Here is a 17,371-nt window from a genome sequence, read left to right as displayed (position 1 = left end):
AGAGCTTTTAGATAAGAACAATTCTGTAAAGTTGATGGTATGCTCCAAGGACATGACCATCAATAATTTATAAGAAACTCAAATCGCGACCGACTGAAATTAACCACCAAAATGGTAAAATCTCACGTTAAGAAACCCACTGCAGCTCATTTTACTGAATGAGACTTATTATACAGATCTTTCTTTCACTTCCATTTTCATATTTAAGACAGTTTTAAATTAGCCCGCCCTAATAATGGGTAACATGTCAAGTTATATAAATCAATTAGCTTTTCCAACAAAAGCCTGCATTGAATTAATGCAAGCAATTACCATTACATCTCAACCATGGACACTCACAATCTGGCAGGAGCTACGAAACGCCACCAGTGGTTCCCATGTTAAGATCTGTCACAACATGATTGAGAGTTTCCAAGTTCCAAGATTTGATATTGTTAAATCACTGACCATTTCTTTCTTCCATCAGAGTCGCCATTGATTTTCAGGTCATCTATTGAATGACAGAGCCCATTCTGATCCCCAAGCTTGTGTAACTCAGATTCTATGGTCATAACAATCTTTGTGCCTTTTGGGTCCGGATCAGGAACATCTACATGGAAAGAACATTGTTTGATGGGTGCAATAGGTTCAAGGCTCAAGGATTGCTGCTTGATGTAGTTAAAGAGCTCCTGATGAAAAGAATGGTCCAATGAGAAGCAGTCATCGGTTCCATTTTTTGAATGCCGGGATGAACCCGAACTTTCTCTAACGCAGAAATGCGGAAGGGATGCATAGTCCATTATCTACAAACAACATGCAAGCTCCCAAAAGTTAAAGCTCCACTATTGGAATATGAAGAAGCAGCAAGTCTGGAGAATAACTGACATACATGACCTAACTGCACTTGATCAAAGGACAAAGACCAAGTGTCTGAAAATAAATCATCAGCCAAGTGCAACGACTTCCATAAGCATATGCTGAAGTGAGGACTAATATAAAGAGTCATATACTCCAAAGTATAAACCACAGACCATACCTTCAGCAACTCATCTCTCCCGCAACCCTGCAGCACCTGAATTTTTCTCCTCGTTCTCTCTTGCAATAGCGGCTTTACTACCTATCAAAGGTTGGGGAGAATGCAAACGGTTGGAATAAACCAGATGGGCTATATATTGTGTCAGGAAAGAAACGCAAAGATCCTACTCTTGCATAAACTAACAAAAACAACAGCTGATGGGAGACGAGGACTGTACGCAAACTGAGAAAATTCTAACAAAAAGGAACATTAGGGCTTCAAATCCCAAAAAGAAGAAGAGAAAGGCTAACCTTCCAGCAAGCTGAAAATATGTATGGAGCATTCACAATGTAATACGTATTTGTCTTCTCGGGATAGTTCAGATCATCAATAGTAGATATGACAGTCAATAACTGCATTGAAAGATGATTTGCAATAACGTCAAACACACACTGAAGCAACTGAGCAAACTGGTTTAGGAAAGAACATCCATATGTAAAAAAGAATAATGCAAATATGTCATTTTCTAAAAAGTTTTACTATGAAAAGTGTTTTTTGATCATGTAACTCTTACTAACGTGAGTCAACGAAGACAAATAAAAGAATCATAGGATCAAAAATGAAATACATAATCGGGAAATATACTTGTTAATGGTTATTGATGAACTAACATCAATTCTCTGCATGTTTTTGCTCTTAATTGCTCATGGACAAGATTCTAAGGGTTAAGGGTCATCTCACCCAGGAAACACTCATTTCCCTCTAATACATGTGCGCATGAACTGTAAGGTAACTTCATTGGACCGTCATTGGTCTTCCAGGGTGAGGAAGGTGTACCTGACTGATGAGGCCATCATCTTTCCCCAGTTACAGCTCTACTGATAAGATGCCTTGTTCTAAGAGAAGCTTTAGTCAGAATGAACGGGATAAGCATGTCTCCCGCCTTAATTAAGTCTATCAATAGAGAATAAACCCTTCCCCATGGGATTCAGTTTTTCGGGACCAAATTAGCTTTCTCTGTTCTAGATCCCATTCAGTAGAGGTGCAGCTTTAAATGGTATTGTTTCTTGTCAGCACCTGAAAACCATGCCTGACGGGTATAATGTTGCAACTCAAACAGTATATCAATCTAACACCAATCTCAGCAACTAAAAAGAGACTTCTTCCCGACAACTTAAAGCTCACGTTCAAATGGGCAGAACAGTTCAACCAAGCTAAGGCCCACAAAGGCATCAGCAAGAGAATATAGACTCATTGCTCACCACTTGTTGCGGAATAAAGGGGTGTTAAAGTTTCCCCTACAACTTGGGTCTTAAGGGGAAAGGGAAATGAAAGGGGAATATTTCACTCTGGAAGTACCAAGTTACCCAGTAAAACATCAACCCTGCTAGAGACTCTGTACTGATAATTGTGCTTTGATCTCAAATTTTGTTCAAAATGTGCATTTAACCTCCGTAAATCCCACAAGCTCTGCTACATTGATTTTTTTTTTGTTGGGGGAAAGGGGAGGAGGAAGGGGGGGTGGGGGAAGGAAGTGTGCAGAGATTTAACATCACGACACTAACATTAGTGCTGCTTATTGCTGAGAATTAACAAATCACAATCATATGGATTCTATAATAAATCTCATTTAAGGATTATTGTAGGGCGGAACCATTTTTTTAGGTGGGGGAGTGTTCAAAATGTGCATTTAAACCTCCATAAATCCTACACGCTCTGCTACATTGATGATTTTTTTTGTTTGGGGGGGGGGGGGGGGGAACCCAAATCAATTGAGTCAACCCATCTCAATCTTTGCTGGTTTGGGTACACACTTGGACTGGAGGAATATGCCAACCTGACATAATGCTGGCTTGGAATGGGCTTGAAATTCATTTATTCTCAAGAATTCAATACAGATTGCTCAACAGGTTCTTTAACGCTCAGTTGGTTCGCTACACGAGGACTACGCAATTTTGCTAGGAAAATGACCCAATTAAATGAGTTGGAATGAGTTCAGGCTTGTCAATGAGTTGGAATAAAAGTACCCTTGTAAAGAGGCCGTAGATGGGAAGGGACATAATGAGGAGGGAGGTCCTAAGATGCTTTTTCTCCTCTCTCTTTCTCTCTCTCTCCTCCCCCTTCACTCTAGTTGGGTAGGGGACATAGTTGTGATGGCGTCATGGCGATCCAAGTCGGTGGAGGGGGGGTTTGATCGATATATCGACACGTCGCATCATGTCGACCATGGCAGAATTGTAATTAAATCCAAAGTTGAATGGCAAAGTTGAATGGCAAACTAGTAGATAAATCAAGATTTATAAGAGCAATGGCAGAATTGTAATTAATCTGAAGTTGTAAAGGAGTGGCAGAACTGTAATTTAATGGAGTTAAACAGAAAACTGAATGGGTTAAACAGAATAGAGAATATAAGGGGTTTTATACAAATAATATAAGTTGTCCTTACTTGCAATTTTAAAGACTTAATGTCTTCTTCAACCTTGCAATAACATGATAGAAAGGGAGGCAGAAAGGCGGTGAACTGGAGTAGTTCCAGCAGAGGAAACTCTTTATGAAGACGATTCTCCCTGCAATTTCTGGAACAAAATCGCAGCACCAAGGTCTGCCGATCCCAACGAGAAATAGCCCCAAAATTCTACTGGCAACCAAATGGTGAGATCTGAAATTAGATCTGGCAGATGTCTTAGTTGCAGGTTACTAAACCAAGGCTAAAATAGGAGATTTTGGGAAGCAGGGAATGGGTCTAAGGTTGGGGAAGAAACAAAAAATTTAAGAAGAAGAAATCGAAGAGGGAAAGAGAGACAGGATGCCATGGCGTAGGTCAATATGCACAGACCTCCAGCGCCAGGACTCCATGGCGACGCCATGACAACTATGGTAGGGGAATGATGTGGAGTGAGGTCCTGCTTGCTTTTCCCCCTTCCCTTTCCCCAAGAGACACGGAAACATCCCACTCAAAAAAATTACAAGTCAACAAAGCACAAAAATACCTTAATTTGGCTGAGTGCTGAAAGCTTTAGACCAGTCATATCCAAAATCTTAATGCAGGTACTAATATGCCGTCCATATTTCCTTGTTGCCGAAGGCTACAACAAAAGATATAAGTTAAAAAAGGAATAGGGAGAGAAACTAAGCAGCTTGTGGATACTATACTCACCAAAATTACACGGTCCCGATATTCATTAATTTGGATGTGTGACTGAACATAGTAATGAACCTATAGAAAAGAGATGTGCGTAAATCTCCCAAACTGAAATTAATGGAGACATGCATACACAACAAATGGTAAGACAATACCATAAAAGAAGCAAATCTCAATTTGCAGGACCTATTGAAGCAGATCAACCATTCATCTTGCATATACAAGCATATGCCCCTCAAATTATTTCACAATAAGAGTCCTACTTGGCATTTTATGCCTGACCCTCCACATGTTGGACACTGACAACATGTCCACACTGCTGGAAACTTATGAGAGAGAGATTGCATCCAGGAGGGAAACATAGATATATGCATTGGCAAAGAGATATATAATTCTAGTCACTTAGATGACTGCCTCATATCAGCGGAAAAATATAAATGCACGGATGTATCCATATGTCTAGCGTTACAGGGTTTCATGTTCCAACCCCAACACAAGTTTTTGTCACAGCCATCAGAATTATGTAGTATAACTACACGATAAGTTGAACACTTGTTTCTTTGTTTGCCTCAATGATTTACGGCACAATAAAAGCATCAGCCATTAATCTTTCTTTAAACGGACTCAATTATATTTAAATAAAGTTCATCAGAGTATCTTCATTTCACTGATTATTTGGAATATGTTTCTACCAAAAAAAGATTACTTGGCATATGTATCAACTCTTTAGGAGTTGCTTCAAAAAATCCAAGTGGAGATGGTGTTGTAGTTTTTTCAGACATCCTAAACTTCGACTCATTCAGGTATGACATTTCTCTCTGGTGTAGGCAGATTTCTGTCCAACCACTTTCCCATATCCAAGTTGCACACTTTCTTAGTGACAGCACATAACCTTTTTCTTCATCCCAGTCCACAACAAGGGGTTTGCAGTCTACCAGTTTGAGAACCATAGCTGGACATTTTAAAGCTGACACAGAATAGAAATCTGAATGAAAAAGATGACTTTTAATCTTCAGAGCCTCAGGGAGACAGAATAACATTAAGGGAATATATTATGCAAAAGGGATATATAATTTCAGGTAGAGTACAACACATAGATAGTTGATAAGTTATCATCAATCTTATCTGATCAGATGCTACTTATGAAGAAATGTACTTATCTTTAGGGGTCTGCAGTCTACCAGTCTTGTTTTTTTTATCTAAAAATCTAGCAACCAAAAGCTTGTTATCCTCTGGGTCTTTATTTCTCCCCCCCCCCCCCCTTCTCTTTACTGAGAAACTAAAGAAGAATCCACACGGAATAATATAAGACCAACCACACAGTTTCAGCATTCCAAATGCTAGATGCTAGATCAAAATCATTACATCATCTAGAATCTAAACAAACAGAATGAATTTTTTTTTCAGATACTAATTGATAAATTCAAAATGAGTTTTATTTGTTTCCCCACATTGCACACCAAGGTCAGGATCTGTACTCCAGCAACAAAAATCAGAATTAGAGTATTAAGACAGTAGAAAGGAACTAAAGAAATATAATAAGCCTTACAGATGCCTTGTCAAATGTGCTGAGCCCAACACCAATAGCCAAAACAGGGAGGCCCTGAAAAAAAAAATCAAAGAGGCTAAACTTAAAATGTGGACACTAAGGAGATTAAAAAAAAAATTCTCACAAAACTCTTCCTGTGGAATAGTTGAACTCATCAACAAAGCTGACTGAGCACTACTTATCAGTACATTAGAGCCAATAGTAAGATGCCAGGTGGAATTCAATAAAACTGCATGTATACCTCCTTCGAGTAACCTGACATTCCTATGAGATGTGAGTCACGCAATGCCCTATATAAGTCCACAGGAAGTATGGGTTTCTGTGTAAAGAAAGAATAGCAAAATTAGTAGCACACAGACACAACCTTGCTTATTCAAGAATCTACTCAAAATGACAATAATAATACTACAGTATAACTGTTGCCATCTTGCATAATTTTTCAAAAGAGCAGTTAAGGATGCAGGACACAATCTTGCTGATTCGAGCAAAGTCCCCCCAGCCTGTTTGTAGATCGTAACTAACTAAGGTAACTAAGGTAATATCAAGTTCTACAGCCTGGTTTCCCAAACCCAGGCACAAGTACACAACTGCCATGTGTCAAAAAAGATAATCTAAACAAGGTTATATACCATCCAATGTTCTAGGAATCGGGATTTGATCAGCCGATTTGGATCAAAATTAGTCGTGGTTGATCCCGATTCCAGGCAATCCAGATCGGTTTTTTAGGGTATTTTGCCGATTCATGGCTGATTCATCTCAATTTGGATCAGAATCAATGGGGACCGATTCCGGTGCCGGTTTTGATTACTCAAACCTGGATGCCATCATATTTTCCACAATAGCATGAATATATGCCAACACATGTGCCAGTTCCAGGGATTTGCTTATGAGTCAATCATAAAACCTTGATGAAGATGAAATATCATTCCATAAAAGGTAACATTACATAATTATCTATTTAAATTTTATCCATATTTCTGATTATGCACAATAGTCACACTCACACCAGCTATCAACACCAACCCAGGTAGACAATTATGTTAATTCTCTAAAATAAGTTATCCCATTAGTTATGACATGCAACAATTTAACCACATCCATTCAATTAAAAACTAGAGGGCCATATAAAGACATTTGGTTGACAAAAAAAGCAGCAATGATTGTACACGGGCACAAAAATGGGAAAGTCTTTGAATTGGATTGGTTACGGTATAAGATATAAATTTGATATTATTTATCAAGTAACATAAAATCTCACCGCTAATATATTGTCTATCTCGTTTTGTATTCTCCAGTTTAAACAATCCACCAACTGGAACACAATAGAAGCATTATCAGTATACCTTAAGAAAAGAGAGGACGCATACACTTTATGCTTTGGCAACAAAACAGATCTGAAAATAACTGAATCTCACCATTTTATGTGCTTTGGCAACATTCCACTCCCTTGCCTTGAGAAACCGAACCAACGATTCTGTTGGATACCCTTGATGAATATTCTGAGCCATTAAGAAACAAACATTAAGATGAAAATCTAATTCTAAAAATCATGAATAAGAAAGACTATCCCACTCAAGGAAGATCCATCAGGTATTGCAAAACACACAAACCAAGGTTGTTCAGAAGGATGGAAAAGAGCATCAAACCCAGGACACAAGACAACAACACGGATGGCAACACTCACTATGGCCAACTACTTCATTCAAACAATATGAGGTCTAGACCATCTTCTGATTGAATGCAGTGACTCCCCACAAACCAATCTTTATTTATTTTTTATTTATTTAAAATAATTATTATTATAATAATAATTATATGTAAGATTTTTTTTGCAAGAAAACACAACGAAGTCTTCAGTTAGAATAATTTTTATACCAAGGGTGCTGATTATGTATTCTGTAGTTCAACAGACAAGAATTCTCCCACTTTCATAATTTACCCTCTTGATACTCCTCCTGACTCTTTCCTGCTCCTTCCAGCAACTCAGGACCAAGCTAGACTACCTAAGCTTAAGATAACTTGATGTGAAACAACAAACTAGAATATGGGAACCTAAATATTTCTGAGCGGTTCTATCACCGTGCGGAGGAGGGGCAGTTGACAAATTTTAAACCACAGAAAGAAACAAATAGAAAAAAGTAGTAGCAGATTCTGGAGGGAGGGGAGCTCGCAAGGCAGCCACATATCACATCATCACTAGCCTACTGAAAAGAGATGAGCTAATTCCAACAAAAAACCCAGCATCGTATAGTTACAGAGAACAGGTTCACTTGAAATTGAAAAGCAAGTCAGATCCTCCAATTGCTTCTCTATAAATGAGGTAACTTGACAGAAAAAGTACCATAACACACATGGAAAAACCAATTACACAGATCCCCAACAGAAGAAGAAACAAAGTATCACCTCAACTAACTACATTCACAGCGGCACTTCAAGGATAACATAAGTCTAGTGAAAGGAAAAAAAAAAGCTTAAAATTTCTCACTGTTCTTAAAATTAACAAGTGGAATAAAGCAAATAAAGTTCCTACAGCTGTACAACGCAAGCAACAAATCAGAGATCAAATCTAGTGTGGAACACTCAAACGATCAAAGAATAAACGCCGAAATTCCCACTCAGAAAAAAAAAAAAAAAAAGGGACCATATTTGTTCTGAAAACTGAAAACAAAATCTAAAGTTTACAAGAACGCAGACACTTCGATACCAACCTGAAAGGTCTTCTTCAATGGCTCGTCGACTGCAAACATAAAAGAAAAGAAAAATGGAAGAAAAAAAAATGAGAAACAGAAACAACTGTTAGTACTAGTCAATCGAAGATCAGTGTATGTAAGAAAGAGATCAAGTGAACTCACTCTGGTCGATTAAAGCTTGGAATTGCTTGATCGCGTCCTGAGAAACCACTCCCATTTTCCCTTTTTTTCACTCTAAAAACTTATAAATTACAATATATACTCTGCAGCAAAAATTAGTTTCTCTTCTTTACTGAACAAAGAAGAAAGCAGAAAGAAGTAGAAGAGGAAGGTGAACAAGAAAAAGAAGAAAAAGAAGAAGAAGATGAAGAAGAATCAGGAGGAAGAGGACAGGGATGGGAGAGAGAGAGAGAGCTTTGGAGCTTTCTTCTCTGAAATTGAAGTTCACAACCTCTCGTCTTTTTATCTAGGAAAATAGATATTGCCAAAAATTAGAAAGAAAAATAACAGTAAAGGGGGTTATAATGTTGTACTGAAAGGGCATCTTTGTCCGTACGTCACCACAGAAGGCATGTGTGAACTGCTAAGATCTTACACGTTTGGTAAGTGAGAAAGTTTAAGGGGGAAGGTAAAACCTAAACGCGCGCAAATCTGACGCGCTGTGGAGATCTCGGGACGCTCAGTGGGACCCATGAGAAAATAAAAAAAGGAGTAGTGGGGACCACTGGACGGCAACTCATGTATATATTCTTGCCATGCATGATTCATCTACCTGCAGCGTCGATTCCATGATTTTACGCTTCTAAAGTTTTGATTCGGTGAATTTTTATTTGTTTTGAATCATCACTAGCATACCAGGAAACCACCAAAATGGGTCCCCACCAAAGACATTTTTTTTATGTGCGAAGGATCTAACCCTTTTTTACTCTTTTCTTTTTTATTTTAAGATGGGGAAGGAAGCTTTGTGGGATCCACTTCAGTTGCCACATGGCAGTAATTTAATGGAATCATGTTTTTATCCATGTTGTCTACATCGTTAATTGGGTATCTGTGAATTGGACTTATTATATATTTCTAAAGTTTTTTACCAAAATTGGAATATGTTGTTTCCAGAAATCACAAGAAAAGTGGTATCCATTTTTATAGTTACAAAAATTTTGATTATTTATTTTTACGTTTAAAAAAAGTTGAGTATCTATTTTTACGAATTTTTATCTAAATTTTATGTTATTATTTAGAGTTAAAAAGTAAGGGAAAAAAAATCTCTACTTGGTGGTGTTTTTTATGCACTCTCACATGGCACCATGAAATGACGTCTCTATCCCGTGGATAGATGAATCGTTGTCCCCTCCAATTCGCTACCCCCTCCAATTCCTCAGATGGAGACAAAAATGACCACCCTATCCCCTACTTAAAAACACTGCCAAGGTGGGGTCCACTCCCTTATTAGAGGAATTGGAGATGATAATTATTCCTGGGTAGATAACTAGGCATGCTCAAAAAGTAAATAGTAATATTTAGAGTACAGGTACAAAAGCGTAGAGATATATAGGATTTATGCTAAGTACAACAAGGTGCTTAATTGAATTAGACTTTAAAATTTGACATGTGGCTATTTTAAATCATGACCTCTCTATCCAACGGTCAAAATGATTATATCATTTGTCTACGTGGCGAAATATATGCTTTGTAATGTTTTGTAAAATTACAAACCCTTATGATAATATAATTTATAAAAAGAAAAATCAATCACAAAACATTTGGATTAGAAGAATTTTAATTGAAAAATAAGTGGGTTCATATTAAAAACAAGGCAAAATATTATTATCAAAAGAGTGTTATTTTTCAAAATATTACACGACATTTATTCTTCCACGTAGAGAGATAATGTGTTCATTTTGACAATTAACATAGAGAGGACATTATCTAGATTAGCCATGTGTTAAATTTTAGAGTATAAATTTTGTGCATGTGTATCAATCGATGCTCTAGCTATTACTACACACTAATCCAATCTTGAACAGGAACAAGAAAAACCATGAAAATAGACGATCCAAATCTATCTTGTAACTTCTGAAAACGTCACAAACTCATGAGACACTAATAACTACCTTAAATATAAACACGATCAAATGATTTTTAACCATTTAATTTTTAGTAAATTTTTATTTTTAAGAGTGTTATGAAACTCTTCTTTCATTTTCATATGAGGAGGATCTCAACATTTTTGCTCTTCCTTTTTTTTTTTGGTTGTGGGGATGGGAGAAGATTTGTTGGATCCATCTCAATTGTGACATGGCAGCCATTTAGTTGGCACCAAATTTCCTTCAGCTTGTCCACATCGGTTTAGTTGGAAATCTGTCAAGTTTTATATGAATAGGACTTACTATAATCCCCTGAAAATTGTTTTTAAAAAATCAATAACAAAATATTTTCCGTACTAGAAGAATTTTAGTTGAAAGACAAGTGTGTTTACATTAAAAATAAGGGAAAATATTCTTTGAACTGATAAAGGAGGGTGGCATTTTAGCTCTCTCTCATGAAATGACCTCGGTGCCCTCCCATATATGAAAATGTTTCATCACACCTCATTGGCGCACTCCTCCATGCCACTTGCCCAGAGATCTTTCTCTCTAAAATTAAATATGATTATATGATTTCTAACAATTTGATTTACCAAATGTTTATTTTATACTGTTTTGAAATTCTAGTCTTTTACCCAAAAAAAAATTAGTCCACTGTTTTAGGCTTTTAACATAGATGATAAAAAAAAAACAAAGGCAAATTTAAAAACATTCGGTTGAGCTGACTTTTACCCAAGTTCATGTTTTAGATGGCAAGACTAGTCCACAATGAATAATCAACTAAGAGATATAGCAAGTTTTAAGGGTCCCATGTTCATAGAAATTAAATCTAGCATTGGCTTCCCGGTGTGGATTTGTACTCCACCACATGAGTCCCCATAAAATTATGTGTCTATCGAGTCTATGTGTCTCTTGTGCCAAATCTAGTACGATAATCTGTAGATTAATTAAACAGTAGTATGCATGGTAAAAAATAAAAGGATCAAGTTTCCCTCCACCCACGGTGAATGGGATCAATTAAATGTGCATATTAGTAGAGGAGGCTACCACCTCCTTGCTAGTCAAGTTTAGCTGCCATGACATCCTATTCATATGTAAACACTTTTTGTGTGCGCGTGTGTGTGTGAATGGTATATATACTCGATTTCTACTCTCCCGATGTTAAATTTGCAATGGTTTAAGCATCACGCTTTCTACCCACAAAAAAAAAAAGCATCACGTTGCCTCTATATTATCACAGAAAAAAAAAAAAAAAAAAAGACTTGCTTTTATATTCATGTCAAGTCCAATAATACTCAAGGGGTTCTCCACCATGGTAGTGGTGAAAGTCATTGTCAAAATCATGGCAGAAAGACTCAAAGGGGTTCTCCATTGTGTTATCTCTCTCACTCAGTCAACATTTTGTTCTTGAGCATTTGATTTCGGATAACATCTTCATCATCGCTCATGAGCTATTTCATTACATCAAACATCGTAATAAAAGTAAAAAGAAATTTCTCACGCTCAAACTTGATATGAAAAAGCTTACGATAGGCTGGAGTGGTACTTTATTAGAGAATCTCTGCTTGAATTAGGATTTTGTATTTGTTCTGTTGATTTAATTATGGAATACATCTCTTCCGTTTCATATTCTTTGCTTGTTAATGGTGCGGAGAGGAGGTAGTTCTCCCCTTCAAGCGAGATTCGCCAAAGAGATCCCTTGTCTCCGTTTATATTTATTTTGTGCTCTAAAGTTCTCAATTCGATCATCAACACAGCTGAAAGTAATCATCTTATTCGTGGCATTAAAGTTAGAAATCGCGCCCCCTAGATCTCACATCTGTTGTCCGCCAACAATTGCCTCATCTTCTCAGAAGTTAGACTCTGAGAAATCTCACTTTAAAGATTGCCTCGAAGTTTATTGTAAAGCCAGTGCGCATGAGATCAATTTGAAGAAATCTAACTTAACTTTCACTCCGAATACTCTGATCAGTTTTATGAGATGGTTTTCCTGTATCTTGAAAGTTCCTTATAGAGATGATCCTTCCAAATATCTGGGTCTTCCAATTGAGATAAATGTCTCTTTTTCTTTTTAAAAAAATTTCAATTTCTTGAATTCCAAACATAGCGTAAGCTATTAAAATTGAAAATAAGCAATAAATCTAGGGGCGTTGTTCTCTGTGCCACAGCACAGTCTGCGCCCAGGCACATGTGGGTGGGCACAATGCCCACCCTGCCCCCTGCACAGACTGCCCATATGCCTGGGTGTAAGCTGCGTTGCGACCCCAAGAACATTCTCCCATAAATCTATGATGTGCTTTAAGTCTTGTCATGATAGTGTAGATATATACATTATATGATTTTGACTATTCTTACTGTTTTTTCTGGGTACAAAGAGTCAATGATATTGTTAATGGTTGATTGTGATTGATGCTTGAAAGAACCAGACACACAACATTATTGATCGATGCTTCTTCTTCTCTATTTTATCTTTCCGATATTCCTATTCTGTACATAGACTTGATCAACTGTGCAATCCGTGAAATTATATCTTAATGAAGATGAGCTTCTAGTTGAGTGGTCGCAATTAGGTAGTGGAGGTCTAGCATAAGTTTAGGGAGAGGTCAGTTGTTTCCCAATCATTATCCCTTAAAAAAGGAAAAAAAAAATATGTTCTAATACCTTACATATTTAAATGCTCAATATGCGATCAGAGGTTACACCATCACATTCTATGCTATAATAGTTAAAGCTCGTCAATCTTTAGAATTGACTAGTGGTTATATGTCTTCAATTTCTTTAATCTCAATATCTTCTAGTGGGAATAAGTAACTTAAGGATCATTATGGAGCTCATCAATCCCTACAAGTAAAGAGTGGTAACACTTCTATTATAGGTGGCAGGCAGTTTTCTAGTGGCAATGAGCTTCTTCAATCAATTATATATAGTAACCTTCAATTTCTCAACAATCATAATGGCACAGGTGCCAACAGTATGTCAAATGCGGTAGCGTTACAAGGACTCTCTACGAGTAATGCCCCAACGAATAAGGCGTTACAGTTCATTTGACATCTACTTTGGAATCATGTATTTTCATTTTTATTTTAAAGGAGAAAAACAACGTGGCTGACTTCCTTGTCAGGAGGACCCGACTCTTGATGTGTGGAACTGTTTGACCACTTATATTCTATGGTTTCATGTAGTTTGTAATTCGAAATCCATGTGTATTACACGTTTTTATCAGTAAAGTTTTGTTTACTAGGAAAAAAATAACAACCTTAAAGAGAGTGTGTGAATGACATCTTTACACGGGTGTTTAGAACTTAACACCTTATTTTATTCTCAAAAGATATTTAATGCAATATTTAATGTAAGGGTAAGAAAGGGCTTCCAAAAATAGGGGAGTTGTATTAATGAAGAATATTATATATATTTTTTTATGTGAAATGATAATATCTATCTTTATTGATAAAAAAATGTGTTTTATTAAAAGGCCAAAAAAGTAAAATTACTTTTTGGACACCTTAGGGAGTGTTAGTAAGAAAATCCCAACCTTAAACTAAGAATTTTAAACCTAATTAACACTATTTGGATTTCATTGTGAACCAGTGGTTGAAGACTAATCCGCCATTGAGCGAGAGAGAGAGAGAGCAAGAATTTTTTTTTTCTCGACCGGAGAGTTTTGTATAGTCCTTACTTGAGATCAAAGTTTTAATCCATCGTATCGATACCGATATCGATTATCTCCGAAATTGATATGGATTAGTATGTAATAAAATGATTCCAGTACAAGAAGCTATATTTTAGTCGTATCAATTGATTCGATACATATCAATACAATATCAATCACTATTGATACCGATACATATCAACCAATACAATAGATACAATACCGAATACCAATACCTAACTCCATATTTGAGATACCAATTACACGTTTTGAGCATCAAAATGAATTTCGAATCCATGATGACAACCCATCCATGTCTTCTTTTTCTGATAGAAAAGCCCACCATACTTTGTCTACTTGTATATATATCTCTCTAAATGTGACAATCCAACATGAAATAAATGTCACTTTTGCATGTCTCACGCAATAAAGCTAAATCTTATCGTCCCCCCCCCCCCCCCACCCCTACCCCTACCCCTCCCTCACAGCTGAGCAGCACCAAGGTCGTCCATGGATCTTTCGGGTATCAATTGGTCGGTTTGGTCCGCTTTGGATCATATTGAATCGATTTCAGTTTAATATTAAGTTAACTAAAAAAAACCTTTAAAATAGTTCATTTTTTGGTTTTGATACGGTCCATTTTTGAGTTGTTATCAATTGGTCGATTTAATCCGGTTTTGATTTGATATTAATTCAAATCGAAACTAATAAACCTTTACATTAGTTTATTTTCGGTTTTGATCCGGTCCATTTTTTTAGTTGTTATCAATTTGGTTTAGATCGTGATTAACATGGCCCACCCAGATTCAAAGGACGTAAGATGCCATTTGATCATCCCTATTAATGGGAGAATTTATTTAAAAAAAAGGTAGAGAAAAAGAAAGAATAAATAAAAAGAAGAGAATATGCAATGTGATGCAGTGCATGATATATGGTATATACGCGCAATGTGATGCAGTGCATGATATATGGTATATACGCGCATTAATAGTTTTTTAGCATAACTAATTTTTTTTTTAAATAATTTCTGAGCATAACTAGTTGACAACTGAGGGATGCATATTCCCCCCAACCCTCAAAACAGGTAAATGGGAATATATAGTTGACAGTTCATCCACTCTGGTCCCATAGCCATTATAATCAGATCCCCCAAATCTATTTATCTATGAATAAATTAAAAAAAAATCTCCAAATCCCAAAAACCAAAAGCATTTGAAACATCTAGAACTTTATATTTTTCTACCAAAAAAGCAGAAATTTATATTTCTTTTTAAATAAAAGCACGTGACTAATTTTGGTACAATTCAAAATCTATTTATTTCCCTGCAACAGATTTTTCACATGCCAGATTTGGTAACCGATCCTCATGGGGCTGGAGGAGCCTTTTGGAAGGGAAGGCTGTGTCGTTATTAAATGGTTTGATATGGAAAATTGGAGATGGAAGAAAGGTCGAAGTTTTGGGACGATCAATGGATTCCTTCTTTGCTAGATTTTAAAGTGCAGACCTTAAAGCCTGATGATTGTGATCTTATATTTGTGGCAGATTTTATAGATCCATTAAGCCGAACTTGGAGGACTAATCTCTTGCACAAGTTCTTGAAACCTTCTGAAGTGAATGCTATTATGCAGATTTCACTAAGTCTCTTTGCAGAAGAAGATACACAAATATTAGGGGGGGGGGGGGGGGCGGGGGGCTTCTCTGTGAAGTCCCTATGTGTTGTTGAACAAGAAGGAGGAGGAGGTCCAGTGAGCAAAGGCAGCTACTTCTAGAATTCATAAATGGGAGATGATTCCAAAATCAGTTTGGAATTGAATCTGGAAAATTGAAACCTTGCCAAAGATTAAGGCTTTTATTTGGAGAACCTACAATGAAGGACTCACCACATGCTCGGGCCTTCATTCGCGCCAAATTCCCATCGATCCATCGTGTCGACGCTGTGGAGTTGAGATGGGGACTGGTGATCAACTACTGCTGGACTGCTCCTTTGCAAGAGCGGTTTGGTTTGGAAGCACACTGCAGTATTCTCCACCTTCAAATATAAGGCCAACTGTGGTTGACTGGTTGAATAGTTGGGATGACTTATTTTGCCAGGACAAGAGAGGGGCGCGTGAATCCTTAGCTAGAGCATCTTTCATCTGTTAGTACCTATGGCGAGCACGTAATGAGCTTGCTTTCAACTCTATAGTTTGGACTCCTTTAGAGGTTATCTCTATGGCGGGGAAGGCTTATCTAGAGTATGCAGAAATTTGGATGCCCACGAGGAGTAGCAGCAACTCTGTCAAATCTGGAAGTGTTTCACCATCTGCTGCTTGGAGTGCTCCACCAAATGGAGTTATAAAGATTAATTGTGATGCTGCCCTCCCTCAGAACAGTTCGAAAGGAGGTCTTGGTTTGGTATTCAGGGATCATGCAGGCGCCCAGCGATTGTTTGTTTCCATACCCTACAGTTTTGGCTCAACAACACAAGGGGAGCTTATGGCAATTCGGTTTGCATTAAGGAGGGCTCGAGATTTGGGGTATAATCAAGGGCAGATCGAGTCTGACTGTAGAGAAGCTGTGACCTATATCGTCGAGCCGTGATCACCTACTGCTGGACTGCTCCTTTGCAAGAGCGGTTTGGTTTGGAAGCACACTGCAGTATTCTCCACCTTCAAATATAAGGCCAACTGTGGTTGACTGGTTGAATAGTTGGGATGACTTATTTTGCCAGGACAAGAGAGCGGCGCATGAATCCTTGGCTAGAGCATCTTTCATCTGTTGGTACCTATGGCGAGCACGTAATGAGCTTGCTTTCAACTCTATAGTTTGGACTCCTTTAGAGGTTATCTCTATGGCGGGGAAGGCTTATCTAGAGTATGCAGAAATTTGGATGCCCACGAGGAGTAGCAACAACTCTGTCAAATCTAGAAGTGTTTCACCATCTGCTGCTTGGAGTGCTCCACCAAATGGAGTTATAAAGATTAATTGTGATGCTGCCCTCCCTCAGAACAGTTCGAAAGGAGGTCTTGGTTTGGTATTTAGGGATCATGCAGGCGCCCAGCGATTGTTTGTTTCCATACCCTACAGTTTTGGTTCAACAACACAAGGGGAGCTTATGGCAATTCGGTTTGCATTAAGGAGGGCTCGAGATTTGGGGTATAATCAAGGGCAGATCGAGTCTGACTGTAGAGAAGCTGTGACCTATATCGTCGAGCAAAATCGCACTCCTCCAACTCATTCCGCTGTGTTATTATCTAATATTAGAAGACTATCTACCTCCTTT

At 37.5% G+C, this 17,371-nt stretch overlaps 1 protein-coding gene across 2 annotated transcripts; it reads right to left on the bottom strand.

The window, feature by feature from the left end:
• Positions 1 to 238: 238 nt before the first annotated feature.
• Positions 239 to 8,607, bottom strand: LOC122642909 (phosphatidylinositol/phosphatidylcholine transfer protein SFH1-like). Of its 2 annotated transcripts, none has more exons than XM_043836524.1 (11): positions 8,538 to 8,607; positions 8,394 to 8,422; positions 7,101 to 7,184; positions 6,944 to 6,997; positions 5,927 to 6,004; positions 5,686 to 5,739; positions 4,152 to 4,211; positions 3,985 to 4,080; positions 1,306 to 1,407; positions 1,016 to 1,096; positions 239 to 782 (listed from the first exon to the last, which is right to left on the bottom strand). In XM_043836524.1, exons 1-11 carry the CDS (start codon positions 8,590 to 8,592, stop codon positions 435 to 437), a joined length of 1,041 nt encoding a protein of 346 aa, XP_043692459.1. In that variant the 5' UTR covers positions 8,593 to 8,607; the 3' UTR covers positions 239 to 434. The 2 variants fall into 2 exon arrangements, with proteins under 2 accessions (XP_043692459.1, XP_043692460.1); XM_043836525.1 differs by having other exon boundaries at positions 8,394 to 8,427; positions 8,543 to 8,607.
• Positions 8,608 to 17,371: the final 8,764 nt, after the last annotated feature.

Source organism: Telopea speciosissima, chromosome 10 (genome assembly GCF_018873765.1).
Source record: "Telopea speciosissima isolate NSW1024214 ecotype Mountain lineage chromosome 10, Tspe_v1, whole genome shotgun sequence".
NCBI lineage: Eukaryota > Viridiplantae > Streptophyta > Magnoliopsida > Proteales > Proteaceae > Telopea > Telopea speciosissima.
This window is presented reverse-complemented; position numbering and strand designations above follow the sequence as displayed.

Bases quoted from the DNA above. Each gene is read 5' to 3' on its own strand.
- LOC122642909 (XM_043836524.1), bottom strand. From the start codon at position 8,592: ATGGGAGTGGTTTCTCAGGACGCGATCAAGCAATTCCAAGCTTTAATC. The intron at 6,005-6,943 runs GTGAGATTTTAT...TTCTTTACACAG, and splicing joins AGATAGACAATATATTAGCG to AAACCCATACTTCCTGTGGA. The intron at 4,212-5,685 runs GTAAGGCTTATT...TCTTTTCTATAG, and splicing joins GCACATTTGACAAGGCATCT to GTTCATTACTATGTTCAGTC.